This window comes from Oenanthe melanoleuca, chromosome 7 (genome assembly GCF_029582105.1).
Source record: "Oenanthe melanoleuca isolate GR-GAL-2019-014 chromosome 7, OMel1.0, whole genome shotgun sequence".
NCBI lineage: Eukaryota > Metazoa > Chordata > Aves > Passeriformes > Muscicapidae > Oenanthe > Oenanthe melanoleuca.
This window is the reverse complement of record NC_079341.1, coordinates 11,128,958-11,145,943: the sequence shown is the minus strand read 5'-3', so window position 1 is coordinate 11,145,943 and position 16,986 is coordinate 11,128,958. Positions and strand designations below refer to the sequence as shown.

Sequence of the window (16,986 nt, the reverse complement as noted above, 5' to 3'; positions counted from 1 at the left end):
GTCCGCTGCAGTAAAGGGAAGAGCAGGAAGGTGAGCAGACTCTGCTCAGTGCAGGCTCCTCGGGACCTCCAACATCTCCGGGGTCACCAGTATTCCCCCACAACCTCGAGTCAAGGAGACAGCATGGGAAGTGTCTCCTTGCTCATGCCAAAAGTTCTTGTCCAACACACCAAGAGCAGCTGAGCTACCTGCTGAAACAGTAAGGCTTACTGTCCTTTATTACATCAGCTAGTTTTTACAGAGCTGTAAACTTCACAGCGAAATTTAACAAGTTGTAGAGGTCTGCAGGATAAACAGAGCAAGAATTTCAGAGTTATTGTATGGTCTAGAGGGAGACAGGGACAATCAGTTTGCACGGCATACAAAAATTTTATTCAGTATCCATACATTTTGATCTGTATCCAATTATAGTGTCTTATTGTTTCAAACACAGAAGCTGAAAAACAGACATTCTTTAAACCAGCCAGAGGTTGGTTTAAAGGCCATAAATACTGCTTAGATGTATGATTACATATTGCATTAAGAGTCTATTGAGGAGGAAAAAAAAAAACCAAAAACCTGTATCTGACACCCATGAACAATGGGTGACCATTCTACCATTCTAACCAAGCAGCTGCACACAGAGTCCCTTCCTTTTCCACTGAAAAGAAGCCTCTAATTACATGAGCCTCTAGTTTTCAAAACTGCATTTCTGCATCATTTCTTAATGAAAGGGACATGGACTCTACTTACTTGCAGTAAGGCCAGGAACATATTCTTAACCCCCATACTGAACTTGTCACAAAACTGTAAGAGCAGAATATATTCTACTGCTAATATTTTAAGTAAATAATTGCATTTAGCATCACTCAAAACTGCCCAACCAACCAATCCACAAAACATCAACCAACTCACCACATCACTAGAGTCTGTAAGGACAGCCACTATTATTCACTTCGTTTTTCCTGTTTTCTTCTCCTTCCAATATTGATACTGTATTTCTCCTCCAAATCATCTTTCCCCTACTTTTCTTCTCTTGATGCTCCCTACCATTCCCCTTCTTGCTCCTGCTTAAAATTTCCAGATTTCTTTTCCTCATCTGCCTCCTCTTCGTTCCATTCTCCCTGCTTTTGGTTGTCTACAGGGTAGCAGAAGTGCTTGTCAAATGCAAAAGCTAGTAAGGGAAATAGGAAAGTGAAGTCAATCTCTGAAGATCACATTTATTAACGTTACTTAGATATATGTAACTTGAAATGGTATCTTATTTCTACAACCACAGGAAACATTTATTTGACTATTTAGTTAATTTACCAGCCACCACAGGATAACTTCTAAGATTCCACATCTCTCATTTTGTATCCTCTTTTTTCCAGATACTAAGCAAGGCACACCAGGGCCTTGAATTTTTTTCCTGACTAGGAGACTTTATTAGGAGTAAAAATTAAATATTTACTTTACTAAAGTGACCTACTTTATGTCACTAAGTTCAGTGACAATAAATTTCAATATAATCCATCCAAGTTATACCGTTACATAAGTAAGGTTAACTGAGCTTTTCATGTTAGGCAAATGATACATTGGAGAAAGATGTTTGTATTTAGGACAATTTTCCCTTTTCTTTTTTTCACAAGAACAAGATCACTTGGGAAAAAATTGAATTAATAGAGGCTTTTTTTTTTTTTTCCATAAAAGCAGTGAGGGTGGGGTGTTTAACATAATCCACTTTTAAAGGCCCATGGCTGCTACATACTACATTTAAGTTCAAATATTTTAAAGTATCTTTTTACAACTATGCCTGGTGCTTCAGCTTCCACAAGTCATCTGCCAAAAATTCCACATTTTTTTAAACTGTGTGGCTGATTACTGTAATGTCCTCTCACACGTAGACTCATTTTTGCGTCAGCAGAAAACATACTTGGCCCAAAGTACAGCAGACTGTCTCATTTATTAACACAGAACCCCTGTGTGCTGTGGACAGTTCTAATGATGCAATTTTTAATGAAGCAAAGAGATGGAATCCAGATTATTGAAAAGACCATCTCTCCCTTCTGTTCTGCCAGTCTATAGAGGCATGCAAGCCAGAACTTGTTAGATCTGACATTATTGGATAGGAATGCTTTCCTGAGACATCTGTCACTATTAGGTGCAGGGGAAAGTCATCAGTGTGTTTCAGTGGTTTGGACTGGCCTGTATTTGTTTAAGTATTAACTGCTAGGAGGTATGGTAAAAACCACCCATGAAACAATAAAAACACTTGTGTAACACTTCTGTTTTTCCTTGGAAAACCCAACAGCTATGCAGTTCAGATATCTTTCCACTCTGTTTACCTGTTGTACTCAGTAGCAAGATATGCATCACAGCTATACAATAGCTACCATTCTCATCCAAGCTTTCAGAAACTACTATATTAAAATACAAAATCTAGTGTCTTAGCACACTAAAATGCTTAAATTCCTGTGTTTGGAAGCAACAGGCACTTTAGATATGCATGAAATAACAATGCATAAAGATTAAACTGTTTGCATCATAGCAAATGCTTGTTGTTAACCATTTCAGATATGTACTTTTTAACAGCAGTTAAGTGTGAAAAAAAAGTTTCTTCCTCAGTGTGTGCTGAAGCAGCAGTGAGTATTGTTGGCTTGGGCCAGCGGTCGTATTCAAATCATAAACCTTTTTGTTCAGTTCCATATGGATAGCCAATATGCAGAGTTTCCTGCAGCAACAAAAGCAGAAGCATTCCATTAGAGAATGAAGCAAGACACCATTTAAGAATTCACAGGAGAGATAAGCAGACAAAAGTTTTCTGACAGTTTAAATTCAAGATTACATATTGGCAATCAGTTTGCTCTGTGAGCAAAGGGTTAATTTAGAGAAAGTAGAGAATCCTTCCCCCTCTACTGCCTTTGTCCTGAACTTAAGCACTGACTGCTTATATTTGCAAGCACAGCTCTTCTTAATGGTGCATGGCAATCCTCAATTTAACAGAAGCCTGTTTACCTTGGAGAAGGAAGATTTCCAATCCTGTCTAAAGCACTGACATACATTATCCAGGACAGGTTCTTCCCTTCTCACACTGCAAACCCCAGTGCCATAACACATTTTAATTTTACTCTTCAAAATCAGAAACTTCACTCCTAGTTTAGGTTACCTTACTATGCAATTGTGTGAGGATACTTGTCTTTTAGACTAGGACACTGCAAGAAAACACATTTTAGGACCAGATGGGATGAAAGTTAAGGTTTCTCATTCTCCATGACAACAAGCTATCATAGAAAAAGGGTTATTATTTTCCACTTATTTTAGTTTACCTTTTATAAGGATTACGGAGTAGTTCAGCCAGACAACGTAGGTAATATGAGGATGCAGCTGGTGATTGTTCTAGCGTAGACACATCCACCTTGCAATGACTCCAAAAGATGTCTGCTGCATGAGGGATAGTGACTTCAGCACTGATATTCTCACCCTTCCCATCAATTTCCAAAAGACTGGCACACTCTTGCTCATTTTCTGGCACAACATAGCTCTGAATAAAAAAAAGCTTCGGTTTTCCAAGGAGTCCAGGACATGAGTCTGCTGTAAAGTATTTCTTTATTTGTTCCAAAGGGAATCCAGAAAAGGCGTGATCTGTACAGAAGATGGTCTGAGAGTTTCCACGGCTGACCAATATGCAAACGAAGCTGTCACAATTTCTGTGCTTCTGCCACCTTGCAACTTCAAGCAATGTTTGATTCATGGAGTTAATATTTAAATATCTGTAACAATGGACATCATAGCCTAAGCCTCTGAAGGTCTCTTCCAACACATCTGGAAGAAGCAAGATGTCATTAAACACCAAGATGTCATTAAGGCACACCAAGGCTCAATCTCAACTGTACTGAATAACAGTGTTTTGCTATTGAAGCTAAGTAGTTTATTTTATCACAATAATTAAAAAATCAGGAATACTTGGTGTTGATCACAGTACATTACATACTTCTAGTGCTATATGCATGTTGTCTTTCCTGTGAGTTACATGTTTCATGACAGCAGAGACACTGTTATCTGGTTTACATTCCACAGCCACATGCTTTCCTTTACAGCCAGTATTCCAAGTTCCTAAGACTTAAAATATAAGGCAAGAAAAAGCACACTTGAAATGATAAAGAGTGATCTGGACAGCATAGGAAGCCTGTTTCACATTTTAATTTGTCAAAATTACTCTGACTGCTTATTACAGATATACAGAAATACATAAGAAACACAGAGGTTTTCTTTCATCAGACAAAAATTAACCTGCTGCAATCATTTTTGCTTCCTAAAATTTCAAGTGATGAGCTCCAGGTGAAAAATGGACACTGCAGTCTTAACTGGGACGGAACAGCATTTTCAGGCAAAAAAACCCAAGCTGAATAATGAACTCTTTCAACTGAGTTAGAAATTAACTAGGTAGGTAGGTCGGTAACCAAACTCCAAGACTTAACTCTTACTGCATTTGTGTTAACCTGTGCTGCAGGAAAATGTGTTAAGATCTGGATAACTACTTTGGATGTTTCTTAATATGAGACTGAAAGCAGATACATGGTGGTTAAACCCAAAGGTATGAAGTGTTCAGAGAACCACAAGCTACTACTGCAACTTATAGCTGTAGCATTGTGTCTTTAGTATAAGGTACATATACATTGCCCATGCACAGCTTCTGGTAGGAAAAAAATTATTAAGTGCCATGTGTAAGTAAAATGCCTTACACACACATAGGAAGTTTACACAGAGCTGTCTTTGACTTCAAAAGCTTAACAAGCCCTAATGAGCAGAGGCTATTTCAGAGGTAACAGCAGCAAAGCAGCTGTACTACCACACTACTTTCCCCAAAAAGCCAGTAGTGAACATAGGAAACAGAACTCACAACTTTCCTCTTCAAAATAAAGGGTACATATGAACTCTACACTATAGTGACATGATAAAAAAGAATTACAGTTTCATTGCAGTTCTGCTGTTTTAATTAAATTTTGTAAAATAATTCAAAAACTGTCCAGACATTTTTAATTTGGAATAGAAAGATAAAGCTCCCTTATTTTATCCAGTAAAACATGCTCTCAAAATTCAGACTATTCAGGATCACTATGGTCTAGGAGTTACACACTTGATGAAGCCCTCCCTCAGTCAGGGGGTAGCAGTACAAATACAACAGGAGAATTACAGCAGTGAGAATGCTTTTCCTGTAATGTCCTGATCTCGCTGGCACATGCACATGCACACACAAATACTAAACCTGGTGTCAACTTAGTCACCACATACACACTAGCTGTCACAGTTTAAAAAAAACAACTCAAAAACTTAGAGCTGACACGTCAGTTAACAATTAGTCACAAATTATACATGGCAAGCCTTGGATACTTTAAGGCAAGACACACTACAGCATTACATAATGCAGCATGAGATCAGAAACTACCTATTTCTTCAACACTAGCCACCTTCCAACAAACCTCCACTGACTTTTCAGCACCTCCCTTCTACATAAAACACTAGTTTTTTCTCCCCTCATTGTTTACAATGTAAGGATTAAAACTGATTTCCAAATGGTAAAGTCAAAAGCAGCTATTTACAAAACAGCAAGGTGAATTTCAGTCTGAATTTTATCAACATTTGATAAATTCATGCTGTTTACACTGGGCATTATAAAGTGTTGTAATTCTTGATCCTACAGTATCTACTACTGGTTTGCCTTCCTGAGATTAAATCTTGGCACAGCTCCAGATTCTAATGGATGCCACAGATACAATTTCTAATGTTTCCTTTGCCCTCTTCTTTTTCTTCATTGTACTCAGACTTCAGAATAGCGTGGCACAACTACTCTGCCTTTCTAGCAAACTCCTTTAAGCAATGCCATATTGCCCTGTCTCCTCTGAATTTCACTAGCACCATAATGTATTTCAGTGCAAGTCTTGCCTTTTATACTTTTATACTCTCTTCATTTTTCATTTTTATTTTTAGCCTCACGTGTTACAGTGACTAGAGAGTGAGGGGTGTTTTTGATTGTGCAAAGATCTAATTCTAGGATTCTACAAAGGCAATCAGGAAACCCCCACATTTCAACCACAGCAGTGACTACACTGACAGCTGTGGTGACACTTTCAGTTTCACTGTGGTGACATTTTCAGCTAAACTGTGCAAGATCGGACAAAAGCCCATATGCATTGTTAATAAAGGACCTCATTAAAAATCTCTGGTGTCCAATATGACTGCACTTCAAATCCACAACAACTTTGGTTTTGTTAACTGGTGGTAAACATTACCATCCCTGCCAATAACCTGGTGTATAACTGCTGTAAGCCTAATTCTTCTGTTGGTTGCTGAACATTATTTTTGTACCTCACAAAATTCAGTCTATCCTCTTCCAAGTTCTTTCATTCAGAGATTCTGCATCAAAAAAACTAAACATTGTCTCCAATAACTAGGACAGTTTGCTTTAACCTTCCAACCTTTTGCTTTAGAAGTCTTACTAGAAATGGTAGATTAAATGACTGAGATAACACTACCCTAATCTGGCTGGTAGATGTGCATTATATTCTTTATACTAAATTGTTCTAATTATCTGAGATTAACAAGTTAAGGGACTTCAAATTCCAGAGACTTACCAGTGTCATTGCCAATACAATCTATTATCAGGCATATTCCTAAAGGTTGACTTAGCATTCTGTAAGAATCATCAGACATCTGAGAAATGTGAAAGGACAATTACAAAGTTAATACATCACTTTCTCAACTTTTAGACCACACTATTTTCTCAAATTTTATGTCAGATCCATTAAATAACATTCTGTTGTTCTCCATCCAGTAGCTAGCAGAAATCTGTCTACTGGGTTGTAATGTACAACAAAAAATCAGGAGAAAGGGACTAATGATTCTTTTCCCTCTATTTCTAGTACAGGCTTAGATTTTGTGTCCTTATGTTATGCAATCTCACTACCATAAATATTCTTCAACAGAGACTAAAACTGTACAAGCTTCATACTGCCAACACAATGAATGTAGAGAACTTTTGTGTTCTTCAGGTGTGCCAGCAGGCACTGCTCATCAGAAAACTTATTTCCCTATTTAATGGAACAACCTCCTTATTCCTAAATAATCCATAACGACTCTATCACAATTCCTCTCCCCTCTCAAGAGAACTGATTGAAGCAAATCAATTTGCTACAGGTTGGTTCCTGACCTACAGGAGAACTAGTGAAAATAGCAGTTGACCATTCTTATCATTAGTACCCAGAGTATGTCTATCTTCTGCCTGGACAGCAAGGGGTGAGGAGGGAATCAATAACAAAATTTACTTAATGCAGAGAAGCTCTGTGATTCCTAATGCATGTGGCAAGAAGTCTGAACTTCAAAAGGTTTAACTTGGCCTTCACTAATAAATGTACAAGCTCTGTGTGCACATCATATATACATGTATTTTGCACACTGCTGCTTCTAGAGTAGCAGCAAATATTTCATATTTAAAATATATTCTGCAGAAACAATTCACTTCTGTTTAAGGCAGAGGATGTACCCTTTGTTCTGTCTGCACACTAAAGAAAATCTCAAAATGAAACACAAAGAAAACTAATGTAAATACCCACAGAGATTATATTTATTTACATGCATACATATACAGAAGCACATACCTTATGTGGCACTGATCCTGACTCCTGAATAGACATGTGAACTGGTTCTGCTGCAGTTAAAACATACAGAAGTAATCTCAATATGTAAGTACCAGTGGAATGTTTTTGTCACCAGATCAGTTACAAAGAAGAATGTACCTACTTCAGCAAAGTTCTCACCCACTGGGACCTCTTAGTTTCTACATATGCTACTGAAGTTTAAAAATCCCTAAATTATTCACCTCTAAAATGTTATCTGAATTTCGTTCTACATTGCTTGGGATTAGAAGAAACAAAGAATCTCTTCTACACTGAAAGAATTCAGCCAACTAATTTTAAAAATCACCATATTTGAGAGGTATTTGGGGTTTCCAGAGAAAACACAATGCACATGGAAGAAACCTGGTATTCAATGGACAACCTCCTGGCTTCCTGGTGGGGAGTTCACACCTGAACTGACACAAAAACTTCCTACTCCAGAGTTCATGGCCAGAACTGCACTACACCAGTAGTAGTAGTGGCCTCCAGACCCGGCTTGTCAATCTTATCCATAGTTTTACTAATACCGGCTTGTCAATCTTATCCATAGTTTTACTAATAAAGTATTTATTCTGTTAAGAAGTTTTGACAGTGGAAACTTAAAATTTTTAAGAATGTTTTAAGATGTGGCAGAACAAGCAAAGCAAACACAAGGCCAAACAGTAAGGCCAGGCTTAGTTCTGAGAGGTATCAAATACTGTCTGCTCCTGATGTTAACAGGATTAGACATGAACACAACTATCAAACAACAGTCCTTTTGATGTAATGAAATTCATCATTTGGCTCTTTTAGATTATCAAAACTAGATAAAATTCTCTTACCCAGAGAAAGGTTTGATCCATTTTGTAATTTTTCTGTGTTCTCATTCTGAATCTGAAATTAGGAAAAAGGCATAATTTTCCTATTCTCCTTCAAGAATTAATAAATGTAGTCCAAAATATAACACAGTAGTATTTCTTCCTTGGATATTTTAGATTAATTTCTATCAGCTAAATAGAATTACAACGTAACAAATTAAAAAACCTACCCAGAGCACAGACAAATAAAATAAACACCCACTGTTTGTCCTCCTCCTCAAAAAAAAAATCACCAGAAGGGAAAAGCCTCTGAAGATGTGAATTTTGTTTCCTATACAGCAGGGAACTGCATGTTTATTGAACACATGGCAACTAATCTCATCAAATTTAACAAGGTTAAAGATTTTACGAAAGATCATACTAATACAATATCAGAGGTAACCCAAATATAAAGAATACTGCATGCAATAGGATTTGATGACTTTTAAGATACTGAGATATTTTCTTAAACTGAGTTTAAAACAAACCACAAAAAATGCCTCTTGAAAATCCCTTCTTAAAAAAACTATAATTTTCAGCTTCAAAAATTAAAAGCCACTTTCCCTGAAAGATCCGGAGGTACAAAGAAGAATATGTTTTGCAAAGAACAGTCAAAGCAAAACTTTTCGCTCCACAGTGTAGCACAAAAAAACTTTCAAGGTACAGATTTTGTATGTTCAACTAATAGGAAAAAATTCACAGAAGTTCTTTAAAGGGCATCTTTCTCAGTCAGAAGATTTAAATCAGACCCTAAACGCAGCAAATAATAGGAACAACAAATAAAATAAGCAATATTTTAGTCACTAGCTATCTCTCATTCCCCAGGTTCTGAAAGATGGATCTCCTTTTAGTCTGGCAATATTTAGAAATAAAGGATTTGTTTAACTTCTTGTATACTTACCCCTGAGTGATAAGGAGGATCAATCAAATTGAGATTGGGGAGAGAGGCCTGATGAGCATTTACATATACTGGCTGAGAATGAACAGAGGACACTGAAGCTGCAAATTTAACAGAAACACAAATACACCATGATAGTTCAACTGTTTTAAAAACCTAAATCTATGAAGAATGCAAATGCCCTTATATGTAAGTCATAGTTTTATCATCAGCACATGCTATCAAGATTAACCAGTGCAAAAAGAGAATTTTACCTTCGTGTTTGTACTTCTGAATCTTCTTAATCAAGTCTATCCTGTGAATACTTCGAAAACAGTTTTCTATCAAATCCAGTTGATTAGGAGCCACCAAATTTAGCTTCTCCAGGTCAATTATAAGAGCTAGAAAACTCTAGAACAGCAACATAAACCCAAACACCTCAGTAATTTTTTCTCCACCAGCAGTAACAAAGCAACACATAAAATACCATGGAGAGGTTACAAAGGCTGTATAAACAATTAAAGATGTTACACTTTCTAAAAAAATTATCTGAGAGACATACGAATCCTTGATATTATCACCAGAGTAATAGAAACTACAAAACAATATTCTTAAAAATCAATCCTAAACTTTTGAGGAGACAGTTTTTCATTTTGTTTTTGCTACAAAGCCAGCCACTGGGAATGTCACCTCACATGCCACAAAGCAAGAGGCAAGAGAAGCTTTGAGAAATCTTCAGTATTCTCTGCACAGTGGTCAAGGTTTCTGAATCCTCACTACTGAATTTCTCCTTTCCCAGAGAACTTAATACAAATATTCAGAATGTGAAAGTATAAAGATATAATTACAATATATCTGTTATTTTGTAAGTGAAGCAGAGCACAAACAAAAAGCGACCTTGTAATTCAAGATACAGTCAAATGGTTATCAGTTTGAGATCATTCTTATGAACTTTCAGGTCAGAAATACTGAAGAAAGACTTCTGTAAAATGCCTTCTGCCCATGGAGTTCATTCAACCACCATACACTAGAAAAATCACTGTTCCCTCTTACTTTTTTACTAGTTTTCCATGCTTCTATCCTCAAATTAAAAATCAACATAATGAAATAGAAGCCACAACTCCTTGTTTGCTTCCTGATGTTTGTGTACTCCTGCCTCAATACTCCTTGCAGTACTATCTCCTTTCCTTTGCTGTTTAGTTACTTATTTTTTTCCTTTAATGTCTCTTGGCTCCAGAGGAGAACGCCATCAGGAAAACATACCTTATCTTTTGCCATTTTCATACGAGGTGCATAATCCCTGAGTAGAAAACCAAGAGAACCCACTTCTTCTTTTTCCAGATTTTCATTTATCTCTACCATTAGTACCCTGAAATAAAGTTGAGATATTTCTAAAGAATTAGCTTGCAGTAAGATTCCTCCCTTTCCCAACTATTCAACTTCTCCCCATGTTCCAGTCTTAATCTACCATTTCTAACAAATAGACAGATAAAAATCCTACCCTGTTTCAAGATCCAGTTATAAAATACCTACTCTTGCTAATCAGCACCTATGTTTTTCAGACTGATAGCCACTGCAATAGCCACTGTTAGGAAAACAGAAGTTTTCCTTAATGTTTAATAGAAATAAAGTGAGAGATAAAAAAGTTAGGGCACAATCTGTTATCTATTAGTTATAGTTTTTATTTTAATGAGAATTTAATACAGGAAAAACTTCCTTATGAGTACATGGATTTCTTTCTGAAGTCTCACAAAGAAAACAACTGAATTTCTAAATTTAAGTCTCTCAAAACTAATAGAGTAAAACGAGTAAGAGAGAGGTCCCTAGAGAAAAACTATACCACATGGCTATGTGCCCAAAGCAAAGCAGAAAATATCTCTAACCAAGGGTATTCCTTTAAAGTGTAATTTTTAGCTGCTAATCTAGAACTCTACAAACACCACTGGTTTTACTCACAAACACACGAACTCCTTAAATACAGATGCTTCTAATGCCATGACTAGTAAGAAACTACTAAAGTTTAATTCAGGGACTGAACTTGACATATTCTTTTAACTATAACTCTAGAGACAATGTCCTTTTCTGCTTTTCTTCTACCTTCAAGAAATATTCTCTGAGTCTGTGAAGTATTACAAAAATAAATAAAAAACCAACTCACCCATACTGCTCCCTTCCCCTAAACAAAGGGAAAAACCAAACCACTTATTTTGAACAAGATAGTGTAGCTCTGAAATCTGAAATAGATATATTACCTGTAATCAGGGATAAGTCTGAGACTCCTGGCAAGGTGAGCTTCCACTGTTGCTTTCTCAGTGTTCAGGATCCTCCTCAGTAAGTCAAACCTCTTAACTCTGTACAACAGCTCAGACAAGCCAACAGGAGTCAGTTTCTCTCTCTCATTCAAAGCCACCAAGATGTCTTTAAGATCAGCAGTGGCCAAGTCAGGAGCAAGGTCTCGGCACAGGAAAACCATCATCTCTTCTTCTTCTTTATCCAATTCTTCTTGAATCTGATGAATAAGGAAAGCTGGCACTTGGCACCTGGTCATCACTTTGCTGCTGCTCCTTTAAAATTGCCAGCTTACTGGTTTTTAAACTGGAAACCAACATGACATGAAGCCTGTGTCTACCACAGCAGTTCTCTTGTGTTCATTCTTAACTAGGTGCATTTTTACGAGGGCAGTTCTGTGGGAGAGAATTAAAAGGCAATAAATCAGTGATCTGCTGGGCTCCTCTCTGAAGTGTTTCACTTTCAACTAAGACTCCAACATACACTACAGAGACCTCCTTTATTCCAGGGACTCTCCCAGTAGTTCATTACAAAACGGAAAGTATTTGAAGGTCATACTAATCAGAAAGACATGCAAGTTCTTTTTAGAGTAAATTACCTTAACATGAGTGTGTATATTCCATAGGAAGTGAAACAAAAGTCATCAGCTTCCTGATGAGTGGTAGATTAAGTATTTCTGAAAGCTCTGGCCTTTTCCGAGCAACAATATGAACATGTAATTTTTAAACCACTAATTATCTGTAAATTCAGGAGTGTGTGGATTTTCTTATTATTAACATCATTTAAAATTATTCCAACATGGGGTTAAAAGGATTTTACACACTCACCCTCCATGCTCAAAAAGACTGAAAAGCCACTCAAAGAAAATAGTCCAAACTTAAATATGCAAATTGGTTAATTCTGAAGGTATAGATAAAGTCATATACCACCTTTTTCATCACTAAACATTAATGTACCATCATACTGAAAACAGGAATAAAAATTCAAACCTAGAAAAATCCCCAGCCCTGTGATTAACAAAATTTCCACTGCCACCAACTATGGAAATTCTATCTAACCTCCTCTGACCTCCATTACATACATGATTCTAGCACCTGAATAAGATTTTTTTACAGCATTTTCATCCTTTTGTTACACATTCTGTAAATTCCAATCAAAAATGTCACATACTGTGTCCATAATTAAGCAGGTGAGATAAATTCATCTAAAACAGAGGAACCCCTCATGCACTATAATGTGTTTTGGAAAGTTTTCTATCAGAAAAAAAAGCATATTTATTGCTAACTTATTTTCAATCTAGCATCAAACACTTGTGAGAATTCTATAGAATGACACTGTTTTCATGACATAATGCAGTCAAGAAGTGGGAAGCACAAAGCACCTTCATATGAAGGTATCTTCCAGGTACATTCAGCTGGGACTTTCAAAAGAACTTGAAGTCATAGTTTAAAGTGAAACAGGAATTTAACAACTTTTGGTCATTTTTTGAAATACCAAAATTCTTAACTACTCCAGCTGATTTTTATCTAATATGTTAAAAGTAGTTAAAAAATAGGGGGGTGTTAGGGAGGAATTTCCTAGCAAGTTGGAATTTCAGGCACGCAAAATCACTATTTATATGTGACTTAAAAAATAGTCTGCCTTTAAAACACACATGAATCATCTTCTTTTATGAATTTCCTTTATATATGGTACATCACATGCTCATTATTAAAAAAATTATACTATCAGTACTGAAATTGTCTTACCTGTATGCAGATCTGTTCACAAGACCACTGGAAATCAGGCATTTGACCATTGCCAAATCACTGATCCAGACCCAGCACACATTGGTTTCCATCCAGGATTTTCCAGTGATTACATCAGTTGGACAAATATCAGGATCACAAATTACTGTGGGGGGCCTACTTCCTAATTTTATGGGGGTGGGAAAACCAAAGAAAATGACCAAGTGTCATTCCTCTGTATGACTGCAGTGAAGCAGGAATGATGCTCTAAATAAAAGGAAAACCAGTTGTGCACATACATTCATTGGGTACTACGTGGGGAATAATTTAGAGCAATGGGAAGTGATTTTTTAGTATAACCTAAAACAGTTTGTAACTTTGCATCCCAAAACCGTGTGCCCATATTTTGATAGCAGGAATGTCACAAGACTGGGGCAAGCCTGATACATTCTGTGTGTGTACATCTTAGCCAGATCTACTCCACCATAAGAGAAAAAAAGGGTATCATAGTCCACTCTCCCATCTCATGATCACTTTTTCAAACATCACAGATACAGTTATCATAGCTGCAAAAGTTAAAAAGTAATCACAACATAAACCCAGCAGCCTAGCTTTTTATTATCTAGGCTCTGCAACAAGATGACTTACTGAATGCAAATTCTCTACAAAGAGGAGAGAAAAATGAGCTTATCTTCTAAGACAAAAGAAAAAAGTTTGTAGTCATCAGAGATAAAGCTGCCTCAATAATTTTCGTGTTTATGTACATGTCTAATTAGGCTTTTTGTTTGTCTGTTTTTTTTGTTTGTTTTTTGACATCCTTGCAAAGGAGCAGGAAATAACATACTAAAATTTCACACAAAGACTCATACTCCAGTTAACTCCTTGCTGACCTTCTGTACCTTGAACCTTTCACAGTCATCTTTGCAGCAACAAAACCGGGATATGACACCAGTGGCGTCGTTCTGATTCGGGCAATTATCTTTCACAAGAAGAGCTGGAAGGAGGGAACAGAACGTGACCCGGCCGCGGGCTGGGCTTTGTGCTTCCTCCGCTCCGCATTGTTGGGAGAGGTGCCGCTGGTGGAACGACCGCACCTGGAGCCGGGGCCATCCGGCATTTGTAAAGTTCTAAAGCGTGCTCCACAGCTTTCAAGTGCCTCCATTTCCTCACTGCCCTACGCCCTCTAACAGGAGTTGTGCAACGCACTCAGGAAAAACAGGGAATTTCCGAGGGAACCATCGCATTCCTTACTACGCTTGGATAGTTTTCTCCCGATGTGAACCAGTATGACCACGCTAATTTGTTTGAATATCCCAGTCCTCCCAATTAAAAAACAAACAAAAAAAAAAAACCTAAAACCAAACCAAAACAAAAACAAAAAAAACTCCCAAAAACCACCAAAAACCCCAAAAATTCAAAAAGCAAAACCAAACAAAAAAATCCCCAAGTACTAAAGGTGGTTTATGCCGATTTCCAGTCACCTTTCTAACTACGTCATTTCAGATCACATTTGGTTTCGGTTACGGCCCCGAGCCCAGGCCGAGCTGCAGCCCGGCTCTGCAGGACGGCTCCGGCCGTGAGCCCGGGCCCGGAGCACGGGCCGCTGGGCCGACTGTGAAGGGAAGTGTGAGGGGAAGGAGGGCGAAAGGAGGGGGAAAGGAGGGGGGAAAGGTAAAACGCACCCAGACGCGCCGGGGAGTCTCTACAGCAGCCAGGTCCCGCATTCGGGCGGAGTCGGTGAGGTTCTGCCCCGCTCCGGGCGGGGAGGGGCAAGGCACCATTGTGGTTTTGTTTCCGGCTGTGCCCCTGGGGAGGAACTCGGGGCTGGACAAACAGAGGCGCTCGGCTCCCAGCGGAGGGAGGGCGGATGGAGCCTGCGGCGCTTTCCCGGGCACGGACTCTCCGGCGGGGCCAGCGCTGCCCGGGATGGCGGCAGCGCCGTGAGGGGAGGCCAGGCGGCGCGGCCCGGGTGCAGCGTTGGCGGGCTGTGTTGGGTGTGCGCACAGACAGAAGGGCTCTGTGCTGGCCCCGGGAGCTGAGCATCAATAGCCAGGGTTTCGGGGAGGGTTACAGCCCTGCCTCAGTGTGGACACGTGTTTGGCGGGAGTTCCGCCGTAACCACAGGTATGGCTCATGCCTCACCTCTGACTTCGTTCGGTCACAGTGAAGATAACGTACAGCTGTGTTAAAGTTGTATGCTTCCCGTTGTATAATCTTAAGTAAATATTGCGGAATGCCTTGTTCCTGAAAACCGGGTGTTGCTATTCCCTTGACATAAACTATTAATTTCCATGAGGCTTTTTGCATTGCAGCTGGAGCTGCTCTCCAAAAGGCCTAAAATCTAAAGTTTTTCTGCTGAACTAGACAAAAGCCACCTCCATATATGGCGAAATCAGACACATAGTGCTCCCAGCTCAATGGATTTCAAAGCATTTACGAAACAGTGAGTCACCTTTTTTTTTTTTTTTTTTTTTTTTTTTTTTGTGCTGCTAAAAATAGAGCAGTGGAAGCGCAGTACTCTGGAATAGCACACACAGAGTCACGCTGTCTTTGGAACTGCAGGGAAAAGGAGACAGAAAATATTCACCCACACCACAATTTGTACCAAGTGGCAGCTCCGTGTTCTGAAAAAATACTGGCATTCTTACTGAAATTGTCTGGTCAGGCTCTCACTGTAGTATCAATCATTCAAGGCTTTCACAGTATCCCTGCTATTAAGATGTAGCTGATTCAGAAGGAAATCAGCTACCCAACATGCACAATATCTCTTTGGATCAGTTCCATACAGATTTCCGCTTGCATCTCAGAAAGTGGAGCATCATCACTTCTATTTTTTAGACCTTATACAAAAAGAGCTTCCTGACTGGTATTACAATCACAAACTGCTGTTTGTGACCCTGGTTTTTGCACTGTAGAATAGCTATGCTGGTAGAAAGGCTGTTTTAATATAGGGACAGACATTGCTATGGTTACAGTGAAGACACATTTGGTACTATTATTTTAATACACAGGAAGTACTCCATTCCCAGGCAGGATTGGTATTATTATACTTGTAAAAGAAAATCTTTATGGGTATTGTATGTAAGAGTACCTAAGGGACGATGTAAGTGTTTTGTACAACAGACCTTACACGGTAGGTTCTTGGTTGGTTTTTCAGGGAATGATGCAACTGGATAGGAATGTTTGGGAAAAGGATTAGGCAAGAGTTCACTGAAATGAGTGTTTGCACTACAAGCAGTGCCTTGAGCAATGTCATACAAAGATGACAAACCCCACTGTACAGTACATCTGCATTCACACAGATGTTGCATTGCACTGTAACAGATGTTGTTTATTGGCTCTAAAAATGAAGCTCTATTATATTCTCACTCAGAAGGATTGTGTGTGAATAGATAAGTTTTAAAAAAAGATATTTTAGCAATGTCTTGGTAGGACCTTCAGCTTCCATGTAAACCTGCAATTTGTGAGAGAGTTGTATAAAATTTTCCATTTCTTCACCTTGGAAGTACACTATATGACTGTTTAGTAACATTTACCATTTCTCACTTGTCTAATTTTGCTTTTTATTTTAGTGACAGGTGACCTGTTGCTTGGATTGAAAAGCTATGTAATATATCCTCCTT

General features: G+C 38.3%; 1 protein-coding gene across 7 annotated transcripts; it reads right to left on the bottom strand.

Moving 5' to 3' along the window:
- Window positions 1–349: 349 nt before the first annotated feature.
- Window positions 350–15,439, bottom strand: CFLAR (CASP8 and FADD like apoptosis regulator). 7 transcript variants are annotated; one of them, XM_056495706.1, is made up of 12 exons: window positions 15,046–15,403; window positions 13,385–13,547; window positions 11,600–12,031; window positions 10,611–10,716; window positions 9,623–9,758; window positions 9,372–9,469; window positions 8,456–8,507; window positions 7,617–7,666; window positions 6,594–6,672; window positions 3,288–3,783; window positions 2,544–2,692; window positions 350–1,153 (listed from the first exon to the last, which is right to left on the bottom strand). In XM_056495706.1, exons 3-11 carry the CDS (start codon window positions 11,893–11,895, stop codon window positions 2,557–2,559), a joined length of 1,449 nt encoding a protein of 482 aa, XP_056351681.1. In that variant the 5' UTR covers window positions 11,896–12,031; window positions 13,385–13,547; window positions 15,046–15,403; the 3' UTR covers window positions 350–1,153; window positions 2,544–2,556. The 7 variants fall into 7 exon arrangements, with proteins under 7 accessions (XP_056351681.1, XP_056351682.1, XP_056351677.1 ...); XM_056495707.1 differs by lacking the exon at window positions 13,385–13,547; XM_056495702.1 differs by lacking the exon at window positions 350–1,153 and having other exon boundaries at window positions 1,180–2,692; window positions 13,385–13,543; window positions 15,046–15,240.
- Window positions 15,440–16,986: the final 1,547 nt, after the last annotated feature.

Coding starts and splice junctions, on each gene's coding strand:
- CFLAR (XM_056495704.1), bottom strand. CDS start 11,895: ATGACCAGGTGCCAAGTGCCAGCTTTCCTTATTCATCAGATTCAAGAA. Junction 6,673..7,616: donor CAGGATCAGTGCCACATAAG/GTATGTGCTTCT, acceptor CACATTTCTCAG/ATGTCTGATGATTCTTACAG. Junction 2,693..3,287: donor CTCCGTAATCCTTATAAAAG/GTAAACTAAAAT, acceptor TTGTTGCTGCAG/GAAACTCTGCATATTGGCTA.